The 17,202-nt window shown below is 31.6% G+C and overlaps 1 protein-coding gene across 2 annotated transcripts in view; it reads right to left on the bottom strand.

Moving 5' to 3' along the window:
* Positions 1–368: 368 nt before the first annotated feature.
* The window catches only part of EPHA5 (EPH receptor A5), a 353,853-nt gene continuing 337,019 nt past the window's right edge, over positions 369–17,202 (bottom strand). For both annotated transcript variants that reach the window (XM_001109851.5, XM_028848550.2), the window contains 3 exons: positions 14,493–14,686; positions 10,541–10,696; positions 369–2,146 (listed from right to left, as the gene is read on the bottom strand). In XM_001109851.5, the coding sequence (XP_001109851.5) occupies positions 2,041–2,146; positions 10,541–10,696; positions 14,493–14,686 (456 nt within the window). In that variant the 3' untranslated portion in view covers positions 369–2,040. The remainder of the gene's footprint in view (positions 2,147–10,540; positions 10,697–14,492; positions 14,687–17,202) is intronic.

The raw sequence follows: 17,202 nt of genomic DNA, 5'->3' as shown, positions 1-17,202 counted from the left end.
TATTAAATTCACATCTCTGGAAATTTCACTAAACTAATAGATTATATGTTTGCAGCACAGTTTGTGTGGACCCATGGTATATAGCCCTTATTATAATGAGAACTGAATATATCATTTGAAAATTGTTTAGATTTTTGTTGTTGTTTTGATGCTTCCTGGTTCTTTAGAAAAGAGGTACTTTACTGCTTAAGTAAAAGGTGGGCAGAATAGGAAGGAGTTATTTCCCAAAAATTTATTCTTATATATGCTAACATTCAAGTAAAACAAGTGCTTGGAAAACAGACTATCATTAATATAATGTGACTGTATTTCTGAGAAATTCCATTAATCCAGGCTTCTCTGATCTACTGTACTAATAACATTGATAATCATGAGTAGGCTGTATTTTATTTAAATGCTCTGCTTTTTGAATAATCACATGACATTCCATAATTTTTATAAAGTGTAATAATACAAAAATGTTGGTTATCTCAGGAGCTCAATTTTGTACAATTTCTAATACACTGCATAATTTGTATCACCAATATAAGTCTTCATCATGTGTTGTATATAGAGCATATATAGAAGATATGTTATATTCCTTAATAAGTCTAATTACATAATACCTTGGATTGTTTCATTAAAATAAACTCAATGCTATGTAACTGAATATAAAATGAAATTAACAAATGAATAAACATACATCACAAATAAAACTTGTCAATTCTTGAAATAAAATTCTGAAGGGAAAGAAGCATATATATATATATATATTTATGTGTGTGTACCTATATATGTATATATTTGTCATAAGTCCATTGCTGCCTTAGAGTCAAAATTCCTAGAACTGAGTCAAAATGGGAATGGTTACAAAGGATTAACACTTAAGGGTGATGCTTCATGCTATGTGCCTGGATTTAACAACATTAACAGAAGCCTGCACAGTTAAATCCTTCTACATCCTGCTGAAAATGTGCCCTTCGGTGTCAACTTTGCTTGACAAGATACTTTTTAGGACTCAGAAAGGTGAAATTTCTTACAGGGGTACAAGATTAATGGCTACAAGAACTGCATTGTCACTGATATCACAAAGTGTTTTTAAAAAGCCAAAGGGGATTTAGTCTTATACACATTTCCTTTTAGTGAATAAAGAGATTAGCTTTTGGACACATGAGAGGAAAAGAGACACAAGCTTGTGTTAAATTTTGTTTTACTGCTTCCCTATTTCTCCTATTCATATTACATTCTGGAACACTTGCTCCTTTATGTTGCTAAAATTAAAACACTATTAGAAATGCAAGCAAAATGGTAACACACACATGTGCAAGCAAACACACACACAACTCCATCTTAAATCAGTTCCTGGGTATATTGCAAATTATACAGTATATACACATTTATTACTTAATAATCTCTAGAAGAGCAACTAAAAGTAAATTTTATAACACAAAAAATAAATATACACCCTGTATTGTACTTTTTCTTGATGAAGCAACATGTTTTTACACTAGTTTCTATAACTTAACGCTGTGTAACAGCATTTTAAAATTACAAAAGAAGATATCTATCAAGAAATAATCTAATCATATTGCTCTTCAATACACTTTCGTAGACAATTAAGACTTGAAGCAAACTTCAGTAAACTGTAGCTTTTGTTAGCTCACAAATGGCTATAAAACATTTCCTTTCAAGTAGATCCCTGGAAGTTTTGAAAGGGGTTGCCTTAATTCAGTCTATAAAAGTGCTATATATTTATGTATTTCAGGTACAAAATTTTGTAGAAGTAGTGGGAAGGATTCTGTTGTTGTAACTTAAGATGACATTTATCCTCATGTCCCTTTTAATGCAAGATATGTTTGCTTCATGAAAAATGAAGACTAAGGACCAAGAACTGGAGATTTTAGTAAAAACCATGATTACAAATTCTGTGGCCGAGGCAAATATTTTCTAAGGTTTAGAAATCAATGTTTTCCCTCTTCCCCCTTTTTTTGTTAAAATAAATCTCAGGACTGTTTACAAAGTGCAGAATCATTCACTTGAAGAAGTGACATTTACATGAAGTTACAATGGCACCATTCCATTTACCAGCTGCACCTTCATTTCTTGAAGGCTGTTCATGATCTTCTTCTGGTGACCGACAAGAGTCACTCCAAGCCGTCTCAAATCCCTGCATGAAGAAAGCACACATTGGATGTATTGATTCAATTTGCAGCACACCTCAATATTTCATGTTGGCAAAGGGGCAAACAGTGCAGACACTAGTTAGATTACAGTCCTAATTCAGACATACAGAGTTTAATTTTTAAAGGTTAGGCTCTAAAATTATACCTCCAAAATCTGTTAGTAGTCAAAAAATATTTATAATGAGGAATGATATAATACATATTTGCTCTCATTTGTGGACATCACTATTTTAGCGGTGCAGAGTGGTGATAACACAAATTTGCACATTGTTACCAATAAAGAGTTAACAGGTACAATTTCACTGAAAAGTTTTGAAACTCCAGCTCTACAATATGCATTAGCACTTTTTTTGCTAAGAGAAGCTTAAAATAGACTTTCAATATTTTATAGCTAAGCAGTTGAAAACCAAAGTCATAAAACGACTCATTCTATACAGTCATTTTATATAATAGATATCTTTTGGAGATAATCACCACTACACTGCTTTTATAACAATGTTTTATGTTTTTTGTTTTTGTTTTTTACTTTATACTAAAAGTACCAGACCTTTTTTTTTTTTTTGAAATCAAACAATATCCAAGCTCTCCTGGCATTTACAGCATGCTGAAGATTACACGCTTTCAGAACACTTTTCAATCAAGATACTTCTGTGCTATTTTTTCAACATGCTTATTATTCAAAATAAAATTACAAATATTTAGATTTCTAAACTAACAACATATTATGGAGCTCAAGACAAGTAGCCATGGTTTTTCAACATTCTTTTACAGGATATTGAGGAATGCTGTTCCCCTAAAGTATGTATTTGTCAGGTATTTTTGGCAAATGATAAGCATTAATTACATGAAAAAATAAGCATCAAAAATTCAAAATCCTAAATGACAAAGATGTTTTCCATGTTAGATTTCTCTAGGTAATTACCTTATTGAACACATTATGTGAAAAGTGGAACCTTTTTCCATTCAGTGTGTGTTTTAATTTCAGATTTTCTTAGAGTTCTATTGAATTAATTGCATTAGACATTAGAATCATTACAGGTAGAAACTGAATAGTTTTAATTGTTCTTTGAATTCAACGAAAACTCGTAATTATCAGAGAATAGAAATTAAAGGATGCCAAGTCTCTGTGCATACTAGTATTGGAAATATTTTTTTGAAAATAATATTTTAGTTTTCTTTTCCCTTTATGGTTTCTTTTTTTTTTTTTTTTTTTTTTTTTTTAAATTTATTTATTATTATTATACTTTAAGTTGTAGGGTACATGTGCATAACGTGCAGGTTTGTTACATATGTATACTTGTGCCATGTTGCTGTGCTGCACCCATCAACTCGTCATTTACATCAGGTATAACTCCCAATGCAATCCCTCCCCCCTCCCCCCTCCCCATGATAGGCCCCGGTGTGTGATGTTCCCCTTCCTGAGTCCGAGTGATCTCATTGTTCAGTTCCCACCTATGAGTGAGAACATGCGGTGTTTGGTTTTCTGTTCTTGTGATAGTTTGCTAAGAATGATGGATTCCAGCTGCATCCAAGTCCCTACAAAGGACTCAAACTCATCCTTTTTTATGGCTGCATAGTATTCCATGGTGTATATGTGCCACATTTTCTTAATCCAATCTGTCACTGATGGACATTTGGGTTGATTCCAAGTCTTTGCTATTGTGAATAGTGCTGCAATAAACATACGTGTGCATGTGTCTTTATAGCAGCATAATTTGTAATCCTTTGGGTATATACCCAGTAATGGGATGGCTGGGTCATATGGTACATCTAGTTCTAGATCCTTGAGGAATCGCCATACTGTTTTCCATAATGGTTGAACTAGTTTACAATCCCACCAACAGTGTAAAAGTGTTCCTATTTCTCCACATCCTCTCCAGCACCTGTTGTTTCCTGACTTTTTAATGGTTTCTTTATTTGTTATGAGAGTTTTAGGAAATGGCAAGTAGCTACCCCCACCAAAAAAAAAAATGCTATTGATATTTGTGATGGAAACATATTTGATTTTTAGAATGTGAATATTCAACAGTAAGCTTAAAAATTATTACAACTAAAAGATACCAGATTGGAACATAAAAATAATAATAGCAGTAGAGATGGCATGGAAGATAATCCTCAGGGAAACTTACAAATTAGTAAAATTAGCTTTGAAACAAAATCATTATTATTAATAATGGAATAGACTACAAAGTAGCTAATTACAGAACAAACGAGGAATATAAGAGACACGAGTTTAATCTTGTCTCTTTTCAACTAAACCAGAGTTTCTCAGCCTTGAACCTGTTAACGTTATAGGCTGGATAATTCTTTGTTGTAGACGTGCTGTATCATGCATTGTAGAATATTCGGCTACATCCTTGGCCTCTGCCCACTATATACCAGAAGCACTGCACCACGACCAGGCCTTCATTTTGACAAGATAAATTGTCATTGACAATTTACCCTGAGTGGCAAAATCTCCCCTGGTTGAGAATCATATATACATATATATATATATATATGGTTTTATTCCACACATATAAATTGGTGACATTTTATAACCATATTCACACACCAATTTAGACACATATATATTTGTGACACTTAATAGACATATGTCCTGTATGCTAGAGATATCAATAACTGTATGATACAGATTTTTAAATTTCCTTTTATGGATGAAGAAACAAAGGCTTAGATAATTTGAATTACTTAGCTATATAACACAGCAAAATGCATAATCAAGTTAGGGCTAATATCAAGTACCTAACACCCAAGTCTATACTTTTGATTCATCATACTTCGAAGAGATGATTTTGAGTAAAGTACTTCAAACTATATGCAATAATTTATTCATCTGTAAAATGAGAACTCTGTAAATGTAATTTAAAATATTCAAAATTCTAAAAGAAAATATCTAATGAAGGGAATGAAACACATACTTTGCCTGAGGCTATGGTCACCAAATATGACTATGGTAGTTTCTGTTATGCACTAATATTCTCATGTTTCCACAAGTAAATTATTAATTATAAAGAATTACGTAGATTTGGGTATTCATGGGTGTTCACTAGCAAACTGGATCACAGCCAAGAGAAAAAGGATGAACATTTTTTCTTAACCTGAAAACCGTCTCTGCTGGACAATTTAATTAGGACTAGAAACAAAGTTTTAAAACATGTGTTTAATCATATGTTTTATAAAGGCATAAGAAATACTAATGAATCCAGATTTGGAAATAAGGTTGTAATAATATATAGGCTTAAAATGCGTAATTCATGATTGCTATGCTAATTATTAGGAATTATTAGGAATGAGCCTTTGAAAATAACCACTACTGTTTATTCTGAATGACTTGAAAGAATTTATAAGTTCTCCTTCAAACATGGAATTTTTATACATACAATCACAAAATTTAAATTTGAAGTGTGTATGTGTTTCCATATTCCAAATCTTGGTTTTGTCTAAAGGATATCAAATCACTAGTAACTTATTTTTATTTCTAGTGTCTTAACTTGCTGTACATTAGATAACAATATAATTTCATCTTCTGGATATGACTTGAGAACAAGAAAGACTGTAGCTCGCTCAATGTTTTGGCAGTTTAAATTTTTCATGATAACTATATCATACTAAAGAATTGTGAGGAATTTTATTTGATTAATAAATGTGGGTATCGTTTGTGTTTATAGAAAATTAAAATTTTTATTTTGTCAGAACATTTCATACTTACAGATTTCAAGTTAAGTTTGTTTGAATTTTAACAGTGAACTAAGGACAAAATTTTATTTCAAGAACAATTTATTATCTGATTATCCCTTGAGATGAATGTCAAAGGGCACTTTCTCCTCTTTTTTTTACTTCTCTGTCTTTCCTTTACATCTCATCCTAAACCCTATCTCCCCAGGGGAGAAATAGAATTATAGAAACAAAACACTGAATTTTGCATACTGAATAAATAATGTATTCTCTCATGACATTCTGTTGTTTTTCTCTAAATCTGACGTGTTATTTGAAAAACTGTCAAACTAAGGTAGGTGCAGAGATTTAGAGGACAGGATAACTATAATAATGCATGCAACGTACATATACCTTTATACAATGTGATTTTCAGTGAAAACGTGGAGAGATAAGATTATTTATGCAAGTTAAAATTGTTCTCAGCAACTAAGTAGTTTCTTTGAAATGCATCTTAATATCTGTTAATAACACTACAGATGAGAATTAACACCATATTAGATGTTTAAAGGTTAAATAACTGTTCAAATATTGCTAAATACTTTAAGGTAGTTTCTTTTAAGTAGTTAAATCTCACATTTTTTATTTCCAATAATTCCCATTTTACTGCCTAAATCACATATTAAATGCTCAACTTAGCATTAATTACATAAATTTCATGGAAATAATGATATCGCTACCCTATATACAATAATTTTTGAAAAATAATTTGGAAATGGTACAAGATATGCATTTTTAAATTTCATTTTTCTAAATAGAAAATGTTATAGCTACACAACGTCTTAAGTGTGTTCCCATTATAAGTATTACACAAATTTTATCATGATCATGTATAATCTTAAGTAATACTGAAGATCAATTCTAGGGATACCGAATTACATTTTGATAAAGGCTTATGAATCTAAACATGATGAGACTGGCATTGTTACATAAAAGATAGTTTGGATTTTGTTGACAAAATTGATTACTTTTAGAAAAGCTCCAAATGTTATGAACTGTCATTGTTGGGTTTACATTTCAGTATTTTTTCAAACATTATTCAATAGTATTAAACAATGGAAAAACACTGATATTAATGATGCTAAAATGGCAGAATGAAAATAGAATAACCAAAAGTATATAGTTGATGTTAGAATCAACTCTTAATTATTCAGGCTTAAATTAATCTATTTACAGATGATTCATTCTCTTGCTCATTCTTCTCCCTTCTACTTTACACGCCTTTTAGCCGTATCAGCCATATCACTGGTACTTAGCCCCAACCAACACTGGCTGAATAGGAGAAGGGAGAAGATAGATTAATGAATATTCCCTAAACTTCAATATTTATTGCTTTTGTCAGAGTTTTATCATGCAGTTGTATGTTTGTCCTTTTCTTTTTGTTAACTTTGCAGAACCCTAGCAATCAATGATATAGATATTGTACAAGATAGACATATTACATCTGGCAGGAAGAGATCTAATCATGGTCTGTTAATGGTTCTCAATGGATGAGACATTGTGATGCTAGAATACAGAGGACAGTAGGTACTCCTATGTGTACTTTAAGTGTATAATAAATCATGCGTAATGACTTATTGATAACTGAATAAATCTATTTGTATTAATCTGTAAAGATTTTGGCTCTGGATTTTGAACACTTTCATCTTATTAGTTTAAGACTCTATTCCAGTAACTGCTGACAACAGGAACCTCTTCAGCTGACGTACAATTGGTGTAATATTTAAATTTATTGGATTTTGCTCCTTTTCTGAATAACCAAAGGTTGACAGTACTGAGCTGAAAAGAAGTTTAAAAAGTAGCTGTGATTCTGTCCTTAACTGAAATGTTTGGATTCAATTTTCAACTCACCTCACGCTCACAATTATCCCTATCGACAATAATCCACTGCACTTATACAAGATGAGATAGTTTGCACCATTACTGCCGCAATTGTTTTCATATGAATACTGAACACAGAATAGCAAGGTTTAGGCACAAAGAGTAGCAGACAAACACATCTAAGATTGAAAGCCATTTTCATGAATATGCTTTGACTCTAAGACCTCTAATTTCTTCATTACCTTTCAATATTTAGCTATACATGCGCGTACTGGCAACAATCCATATACAAGTGAAGTGATGGAGATTTTTAACAAAAGTATGTAGTTCTGAAAATTGTATATTTATTGCTTTCTTCTAAGCCCACTTTGAAAACAAATTTGATGTCACAAATTACAATGTAGTTTTTAAATATGGCAGTTGGACTATTTGCTTTATATGAATTGATTTTCACATTTTTCCTAAGTATTTACAACAGCTATGAATGTATTCTTCCATTCTCAACTTCTATTATCTTTTGACAATAACTCTAAAAATTATATTTTATTATTTTATTATACAACCTTCATAAAATTAATATGGGGTAAACACTATGTGTGAAAAATCAGTATCAAGGTGTTTTGAGAACTGATCTTTTTCTTTTGCTGATAATCCCATCTCCTTTGCCACTAGTCCTTAGCAATGACTGACTTTTTTTTTGGAAGAGAGTAGGCAAAATGAACAGATGAACTTTTTTAAAAAAAATTTTTGACCAAACAAGTAACTGATTACTTGAGTGACTTAATGTTTTGATAAATGTTTTTAGAGTTGAAAAACATATAGTTGAAAGCAGAGAAAACAAGGGGGCATGCAGTTAAATTTAAAGTGCCTGGACTCTCCCCAAAAAAACAGCTTTCTTGGAGTTAGGATCTGTGGGCCCAATTCCTGGTAAGAAATGTATTAATGATTATGACCCCTGAGAATTTGGAGCAGTTACCACAGTGAGACCAATACTTTCTGAATGGGAAAATGCTGGTAAGTCTCCCAATGTAACTTTACTCTTCTGGGCAGAGTAAATGAATTAAAAGACAAAATGTTTGAATAAAGGCAATACAGCAAGAAGAAATAAGCTGGAGAAGAATCATTATGATAAGACATAAGAGGTTATTAGTGCTTGAAAGAAAATAAAAACTAAAGAGCATTTGGGGATAGAGGAGCAGATAGGAAAGAAACAGAAAAAAAAAGGAATAAGAAAAATGTGAAACTATAATGCTAAAATATTCAACATATTTATAGTATTTTGGGACCCCAAAGATATAAGTAAAACACAAGTAACTAATGCAAAAAGTATAATTTGTGATTATAACTATTTTTTGAAGGAAGAAGCAAAAATGTAGTAGATGTATCTATGTACAGAAAATGTGCTATTTTAATAAAAAGGAGACATTGTTTAATGCAAATCATTTTATTATATATTTACAAGTAATCTGACATTGGGTAGAAGAAATACCTACAATATCATTTTAATATAAAATGACAAATGACTTTAATAAATTAAAATGACCATTTTTACTAAAAAATTAAATAGAAATCATGTAAAAATAGTTTTAAATTATCAGCAAATTTTTCAGTATACTACTTTAAATATAGCACAAATGAGTTCCTTGAGTGTCCAAAGAAATAATGGACAAAGCATATGTGTCATCAAGTAGATATGATTTGGCAGACCATGAGAATGAGATTCAGTAAATTAAGAAAGCAAGCTGAGTGGCTGGTTTCAGGTCCTTTTAGTTATCGGTATGAAGAAAGAGAATGCTGAGAATGAGAAATTAATTGGTGATAAATGGTGGTACCCTGTTACCTTTTGTGGGGAGGAGCAGTGAATTCAATGAATCAAAGAATGCCAGAATAATAGAGATGGTGAATGAGAACTGCTCAATGTTCATATCATGTGTCGAAATGAAATAACAACTATGGTTTAGTGCTTCACAATATTCTACCATTTTCTAAACCTTACAATATTTTAACCTTTGAATTGGCAGGTAATTTGAAGTAAGTTATCATTGTATTCACAGGCTAAAACATTAATGTTAATGTAATCTAGATGGAACCACCATAAAGACAGTTATTCACAAATAACAATTAGGCTAAAACAACCACATGTACAGAGTATATAATAAAATACAAACAACTTACAACCTTAAAGAATTTAATATTTAACTTTAGTGATTTTTATTTAATAAGATTTGATAAATTTTATCTTAAACGTGCAAACAGAAAACGGCACAATTGGTTCCACTGAGATTGTACCAAATAACAAATCAGAGGCAGGATCTGATACATCCTTAGATTGCAAGAATGTAAGGTGCACCACTTAGAAATTAAATGAGATCCTGCCAGGGAAGCTTTGTTTAAGCTGTTGTTACCTTGGTATTCATCGTAGAGAGCCGAAATGTACAAATATGTTTGGTCCTTATGTAGGACTAGCCACACCAATTGTGCTTACAGTTAATTTTGTTTGGTATTTACATTCATATAACATAGATACCAGTATAAAAAAACTTGTCAAGAAAACATCTTTTCCACAACACAAAACACCAGTATTTTGCCAAGGAGCTGTTATTCCAATTATTCAAGTATGCCAATGTTATTTGTTTGAAGCAAACAAGCAAAGATACCGGTCACACGTAGCATTAACCATGCAGTTGTTAACAATACAGGCTAAAGATGATGAGGCTTCTTTGAGAGCTGCCACACATCCACAAAGGTTAACTGATTTCCCTTGACCTCATCCAAATTGGTTTTTGAACAACTTTTCTTGCCCCAACAATTATGTAAAAATTATCAGAAAAATTACTCACTCCAAGGTCACCTGAGCCACAGCGTCCATTGAACTGTATCCATTTTCCATGAAAATCTCTGTATACCGGCCCATCTTGATTGCCTCTAGCCATTCACCTACTGATCTGTAGGCCCCAGATCCTAGTGGGCTATGTTCTGCCAATAAATTAGATACTCTAAAACACATAAAACATAAATATTAATAGTAACAATTTAATTCTTTCATAACAAAGTTTACTATAATGTTAACTTATATTCAATGGATCTTTGAGTCTGTAAGTATATTTATAGAGGAGAAATACGTAAATGCTAACATGGAAGAAAATAATTTAAAATACAGGAGAACACAAAATCAGTCTACTGAGATTATTTTATCCATAATTAATGATGACTTAAGATGAGGACTTACTAATAAGTAAATTTTACGTAAGACAACACAATAGCTAAAAATTTTATTGAGTACTAATAGATGAACCTAGAGAATTTTTAGGATAATAAAACCACTCTGTATAATGGTATAATGGTGGACAGATTTGACTAAATCTGTAAAACGTACAACACCAACAGTGAACTCTAATGTAAACTATGGGCCTTGGCTGATAATTATGTGGAAAAACAGATTCATCAATGGTAGTAAATGTATCGTTCTGGTGGTTGATGCTGGTAATAGGGTGGGGGAAGGCTACATAATGTGTAGCGTAACGGGTACGTGGGAGATCTCTGCACCTTCCACTCAATTTTGCTGTAAACATAATATTCCTCTAAAAATCTTTCTACTAAAAACTTGCCATGTAGTGATTTAGATATACTACTCTTTGTTTATGAAGATAAGAAAAATGCTACCCACTATAGAAACGTGGGATAATTTGTGCAAAGCCAATCGATTATAGACGTGCTAGAGGAACTTACGCTCATTTAAGTAAATTTATCTGGAAGTTAAGGAACTATTTATTCTTTATTTTATACTCTTAAATAGAGTGCTTCTTAATTCACCTAGGAGTGGTAGAACATGAAAAACAAAATGTAACCCCAAATACAAAACAAAACTTAATAGAATCAACTAAATCAATAGACACTTTTAATGACACTACATTCACACTCTTTTGCCAATAATAATAATGATATAATGATGATGATGACTTTTAGAAATGTATCTTAAGGAAATAATCAGAAAAAATGACAAAAGGGAACTAAATATTAAAAATAATCTACATACCCATCAGGTAAATTTACATCATTTACATGTGAAATTTACTTAAGTAAATTGCAACTATAAGAAAAAGAACACAAATACTTTTCTCTCTACTTAGGTTCTCTCCACTTTCTCACATTCCATTTACACTTGCATGTAGTTTCTTCAAAACCAATTTTATAAAAATTACTCTAGTTGAGATGGGCAAAGATCTCTCTTTTGCCAAAATCTGTGAGCATTTTCCAAAGTACAAAAAGACTGACCTCTTGGAAACATTCAGCCAACACCACTACCACCTCCCACCTCACTCTTGAAATCCTACTCTGTCTCAACATTGTTTAAATCACAATTCTGTGCGTGTGTGTGTGCGCGCATGTGTGTGTGCGCTGCTGGATTCTCCTCAATCTCCTTTGCCTGCTAGTCTTTTGTTGTTGTTGTTGTTGTTTTCCTGACTTTAAAACTCGAAGGGAGTCAGGACGTGGCCCTATATTTTTCTACTTAGGCTATAACTCCACTATAGATAATTTTACTCACTTTCATGTCTTTAAAAAGTATCTGTTTTTTAAATATTTTTATTTCCAGACTAAGATTCTTCTGTATCCATATGCCTATTTTGTGCCTCCATATTTCTCAGATAAATACGGCCCCAGGTCCAAGACCACACTCCTCATCTTCTCCACATCTGTGTGCTCCTGAAGTCCTCCCCATTATAGTATGATGCGACAGTCCACCTCTTCCCTGTCCTCATTTTTCTCAAAACCTATCATTGTGCATACCATCTATTCAACTTCCAATATATTGTACAGCCAACCACTTCTCTCCCATTCAATATTAATACCACCTTATTTCAAGATATCATCATATCTCACCTGCACAATCAATCTAACCTTCTAGTATTCATCTTGAATTTAATTCTCACTCTCCACTCCAAAACCAAACACACAATTGGTTTTGAAGTTTTTATTTTGTTCAGCGTCTCTCTCCCAACAGTGCATTGGCTTCACAAAGGCAAATACTTAGGTCTATTTGCTTAATGTTGTATCCTTGGCACCTAGCCCACAGCATGACACAGAGTATAAAGGTAAATAGATGTTGGATGAATAAACGAATACGTTATAGTGATTTTTAGCCATTAGGCATGAATTGTTAGAGAACTGCAGAAAGAAACAGTTGGAGAGTAAGATCTTGAAGTTGAAATGATGAAAGAATTGCAATTTTGATAATAGCAAGGTCTAGAATATCAGCATGGAAAGGAGAGTACAAGGTAGACTTGAGAATAAAGTCATTGAAGGAGAAAAATTCAAGACATTTAGAGATACTGGAATATCATCTACATGGTTACTGAAGTCATCAAATCTTGTGACATAAGTAGGGATGGAGAAAGGGCGAGACAATGGACCAGGAACTAACAATTTCTAGAGTCAGGATATGCAGAAGATTGAATAAAGGAAAGGCAGTGAGTGGTAAATTTGGTCTTAAAACAAAACCTGTTTAAACAAAACCTAGAAAGCTGAATCCTTTATATTGCATATAATGAAATAAAATTATTTAGAAAATTTTAAATGCTCTCAAGCTATAATAATGATGCCTATCTAAATTAAATAATTTAGAACACTAAGTATTTACTCCTTTCGTATGTCCATTTCTGACAATGTAATATAATTCAAACAGGTAGATGAGAGAAAGTCTTAGTATTTTATGTGACAATAAGTAATTGAAAAGCAGATATTTAGGGAACAACATACGGAATAACTGCTAAGAAGATACATTCTCCATTTGTTACCACAGGAAGTTAATGATGCTTGAACAGAGTTTGAAAATTCATTCATCATTTGTATTTAAAATGACTTTTCATCTAGTAAACAAATGTTATGTCGGAATCATAGAACTTTTCTAACTTTTTTAACACATTGTTTCTCATTTAGTGCATGCTAATAGGCAGCCAATTTAGTTACTAACATAACACTTTCTTGTAAAAATAGACAACTGCCTCAATCATAGTGAAAATAACAATCTGGTAAATTTTCTAGTACAGAATCAAACTGATTTATTTTTTGAGAAGATAATTCTGTTTTTCAGATAAAGAAAAAGGCATGCTTTACAAATATGAAACATTATTTAAATGCATTCATGTGCTATTCAGAAAAGTAAAAAATATGCTCATTTACTCACATAAATTTTCTCCAAGAGATTACTCCTTTATCAGTTTTAAATCTCATTCAAACTACACACTAAATAATTAACCAAAAATCTGTCTGCAACTGGATAAGAGCAAAAGGGTCCCTAAAATTGTCAATGTTTCTAAAATATGAACACTAAAATATATTCTAAAGAAATCAGAGTAATTATTGTTAGATATCTCAGGTTTAAAATATATCAGTGCTTAACTGACTTTTTCTTATGTTATAATCTTATATTCCTCATCCTCACCTATCCTCCAAAGTGCATGAAAATACACACATTTAAGTTTTTATTTATTTATTTATTTATTTATTTATTTATTTATTTATTTTAATGCTAACTGAACATGGCTACAGTTCATTTTACTGAAACCTGGTATTTTATACTATTAGATTAGGTATAGGTGATTTTAAGTATAATTTAGTAACATATTTCTTCACTGTAAGAGAGTAACATGAAAAAAAATATATCCAAATAAATTAGTGTCATATAGATTCATAGAGTAATGTCTATACAAGAATGATTTAATTGATAAAATATTTGTGACATCAATCTGTATTAGCTACATTCTGGAAAATCATTTGGATCTGGCCTTGTACCTGCATGATGCATTAACCAGTGTCTTCAAACTACTTGGGTTACGTATCAGCTTGTCCAACATGTTGACTATTTCATCAAACTTGGGCCTGCTATTTCGGTCTTTCTGCCAGCAATCCAGCATTAATTGGTAGAGAGCAGCAGGACAATCCATGGGGCTTGGCAGACGATAGCCTTCCTCTACTGCTTTAATCACCTGTATAAAGCAAAACAGAATCAGTCCCCCAACACCACAAATTTAGTATAGAATAGCTTAAAAAATGTCCCACTGTCCAACTTTTATCCTTACTATTGCAATGATAACTAGCATTACTGTCTTTAAAATCCACGGCTATTTCCAATTGCTACAAAATTCAACATAAAACAAATATACTATGATAATATTAAAAAGATAGGCTTTCTTCACATATTATAAATAAAATAAATAGTAATCATTTTTCTTAAAATCTTGGTGAAGGGTGATTTGTAAAATTAATTGACGTAAAATATACAGTTCATGTTTTATTTATCCTTGAACTCCAGAATCAAATAGAGATTAAATTTTCTAGTGATTTTTCTGAAAAGTTAATGTCTTTTTAATGAAAAAATATGTGCACAGCCACATTTTTAAAGTAATAGAACTGCAATTTTACTTCAAAAGAGACTTTTGGATGGTAAATGATGGATAAGTCAAAGGCTAAATTAGCATAACTGTCTCATGTATCATTTAATAATGTCAAGGTCTGACTGTTTATTATCATCTGCTGATTTCTGTCAGGAATCTGGAATGACTGTCTAGTAGCACAAGGGTTATAAATATCCTTGATTTTAAATGTAACCACACATAAGAGTATCAGCCTAATTGTGAGGTCATTTTATCAAAAACATTTGTGATGTTGCTGCCCCCATCAAAATACCTAACTTAAGAAGAAATTTGTTTATGCTACCAAACACAGAAATACAGGTTTACTTTATTGCTAAAATTCAAATATTTGAGTGATCCTAAAACAAATATTAATGAACATATTTCTTAATATCTTATTTTGCATATTTAACAATTAGTCTTAATTACATTTTCTCACAAAGAATTCAGAATTGATTTGATAAATTGAAAAAATGATTAGAATGGGAACTTTACAAAGATGATTTTAATTTTTTTTTGTTGGCACATATTAATTGTACATATTTATGGAATACAGAATGATCTTTCAACACATGTATAAAATATATAATGATCGAATCATGGCAATGAGCATACCGATTACTTCAAACATTTATCACCTGTGTTGTGAACATTCAAAATCCTCTCTACTAAGCTTGTGGAAAATACACAAGAAGTTATTGATAACCGTATTCATCCCCAGTGCTGCAGAACACATGAACTCATTCCTTCTACCTGGCTGTTATTTCGTATCCCTTAACCAGCATCTCCGCCTCCTCCCTTCCCCTTCCCCTTCCTGGCGTCTGATATCCACATTCTACTCTTCTACTTCCATACGCTTATTTCGTTTTCAAAGACAATTTTTAAGCATTGGAAAGAAAACATGCTCCTTATGATAAAGAAAATGGCACCTGACCCAGTGCAGTGTCAGATGGAAAGAAGATTAAATGGTAGATTTAAAAGACATAGGAGTAGAGAGGAGAGGAATGTAGTTAAAACCAAGCAAATTCAAGCCTATCACATTGGATGGTAATTTCTGTTAACTTTAGGCAAGCACATTTCTGAGAGTAGAAAATGTTGTCAGATATAATTTGAGACTTCTTTCATTTGAAGTGAGTAGGGAACACCCAGATGGCAATTTGCAGGAATCTGGCTAGAGCATAGGAGATAGCCGGACTGATAATATAAAAGTAAGGGTCATCAGCACTTGGCCACAGCTTGAAGTCGATGTAGTTTATATCCCCCCTGGAAAAGCATATAATAAAGGTTCCGAGAAATACCAAAAGTTAAGTGCAGGCAAAGAAATAAAAAGTACTCAAGGACTCCAAAATTAAGTGGTCAGATAAATTTAATAACTTTGAGCAAAAGACCTAAGAGCAGCCTACTACCTTAGTTAATTTACCTCAAAAACAATTTAGTAACTATAAGACAAACTCCAGGAGATAATGTTTTCAGTAATTGTAACATATGATTAACATAGCTTATTAAAATTTATACATATTGAGAAATAAAATAATAAAACAGATAAATGAGAAACATACTAGCGAAAAATTTAAGAAATAAAAGAAGTGCTAAATAAGTCTTGAAAAAATATTTAGTCTGACTGGTGATCAAATAAAGGAATATTTTTAAAAATTATAATTTGTACGCAGATTGATAGAAGTTTATTTATTTGTTTGCTGATTATAAGATTTTCCATTGCTGATAAGGATGGTTTTTATTCCCTTTAACAGCATATATGTATCAAAATAAAGCATCCTAATATAAATAGCTTAAGTCATGTAATATATTTGCTATGCAGTGAGAATAGTAATTCTTATTTACTCAAAACATGATTTATTTCATAATTTGCACTTTCTCCAAAGCTGTTACCAATTAATTTGATTTTTTTCTTTGGCACCTATTTTTTTTTTTTAAATAATCCTTCCTCCACTAAGCACAACAATGCAGATGTTTAGTTTAAACACCTTAATAAGTTATTTGACCTGTGAAGTTATTTCTAGAATTTATTTCTTAATCAGTGTTATTTTTGGGTAAATTTATATTTAGAAATATAATTCTCAACTTAGAAC

This window comes from Macaca mulatta, chromosome 5 (genome assembly GCF_049350105.2).
Source record: "Macaca mulatta isolate MMU2019108-1 chromosome 5, T2T-MMU8v2.0, whole genome shotgun sequence".
Taxonomy (NCBI): domain Eukaryota; kingdom Metazoa; phylum Chordata; class Mammalia; order Primates; family Cercopithecidae; genus Macaca; species Macaca mulatta.
Note: the sequence above shows the minus strand (reverse complement) of the source record. Positions and strands in the feature narration are given on the sequence as shown.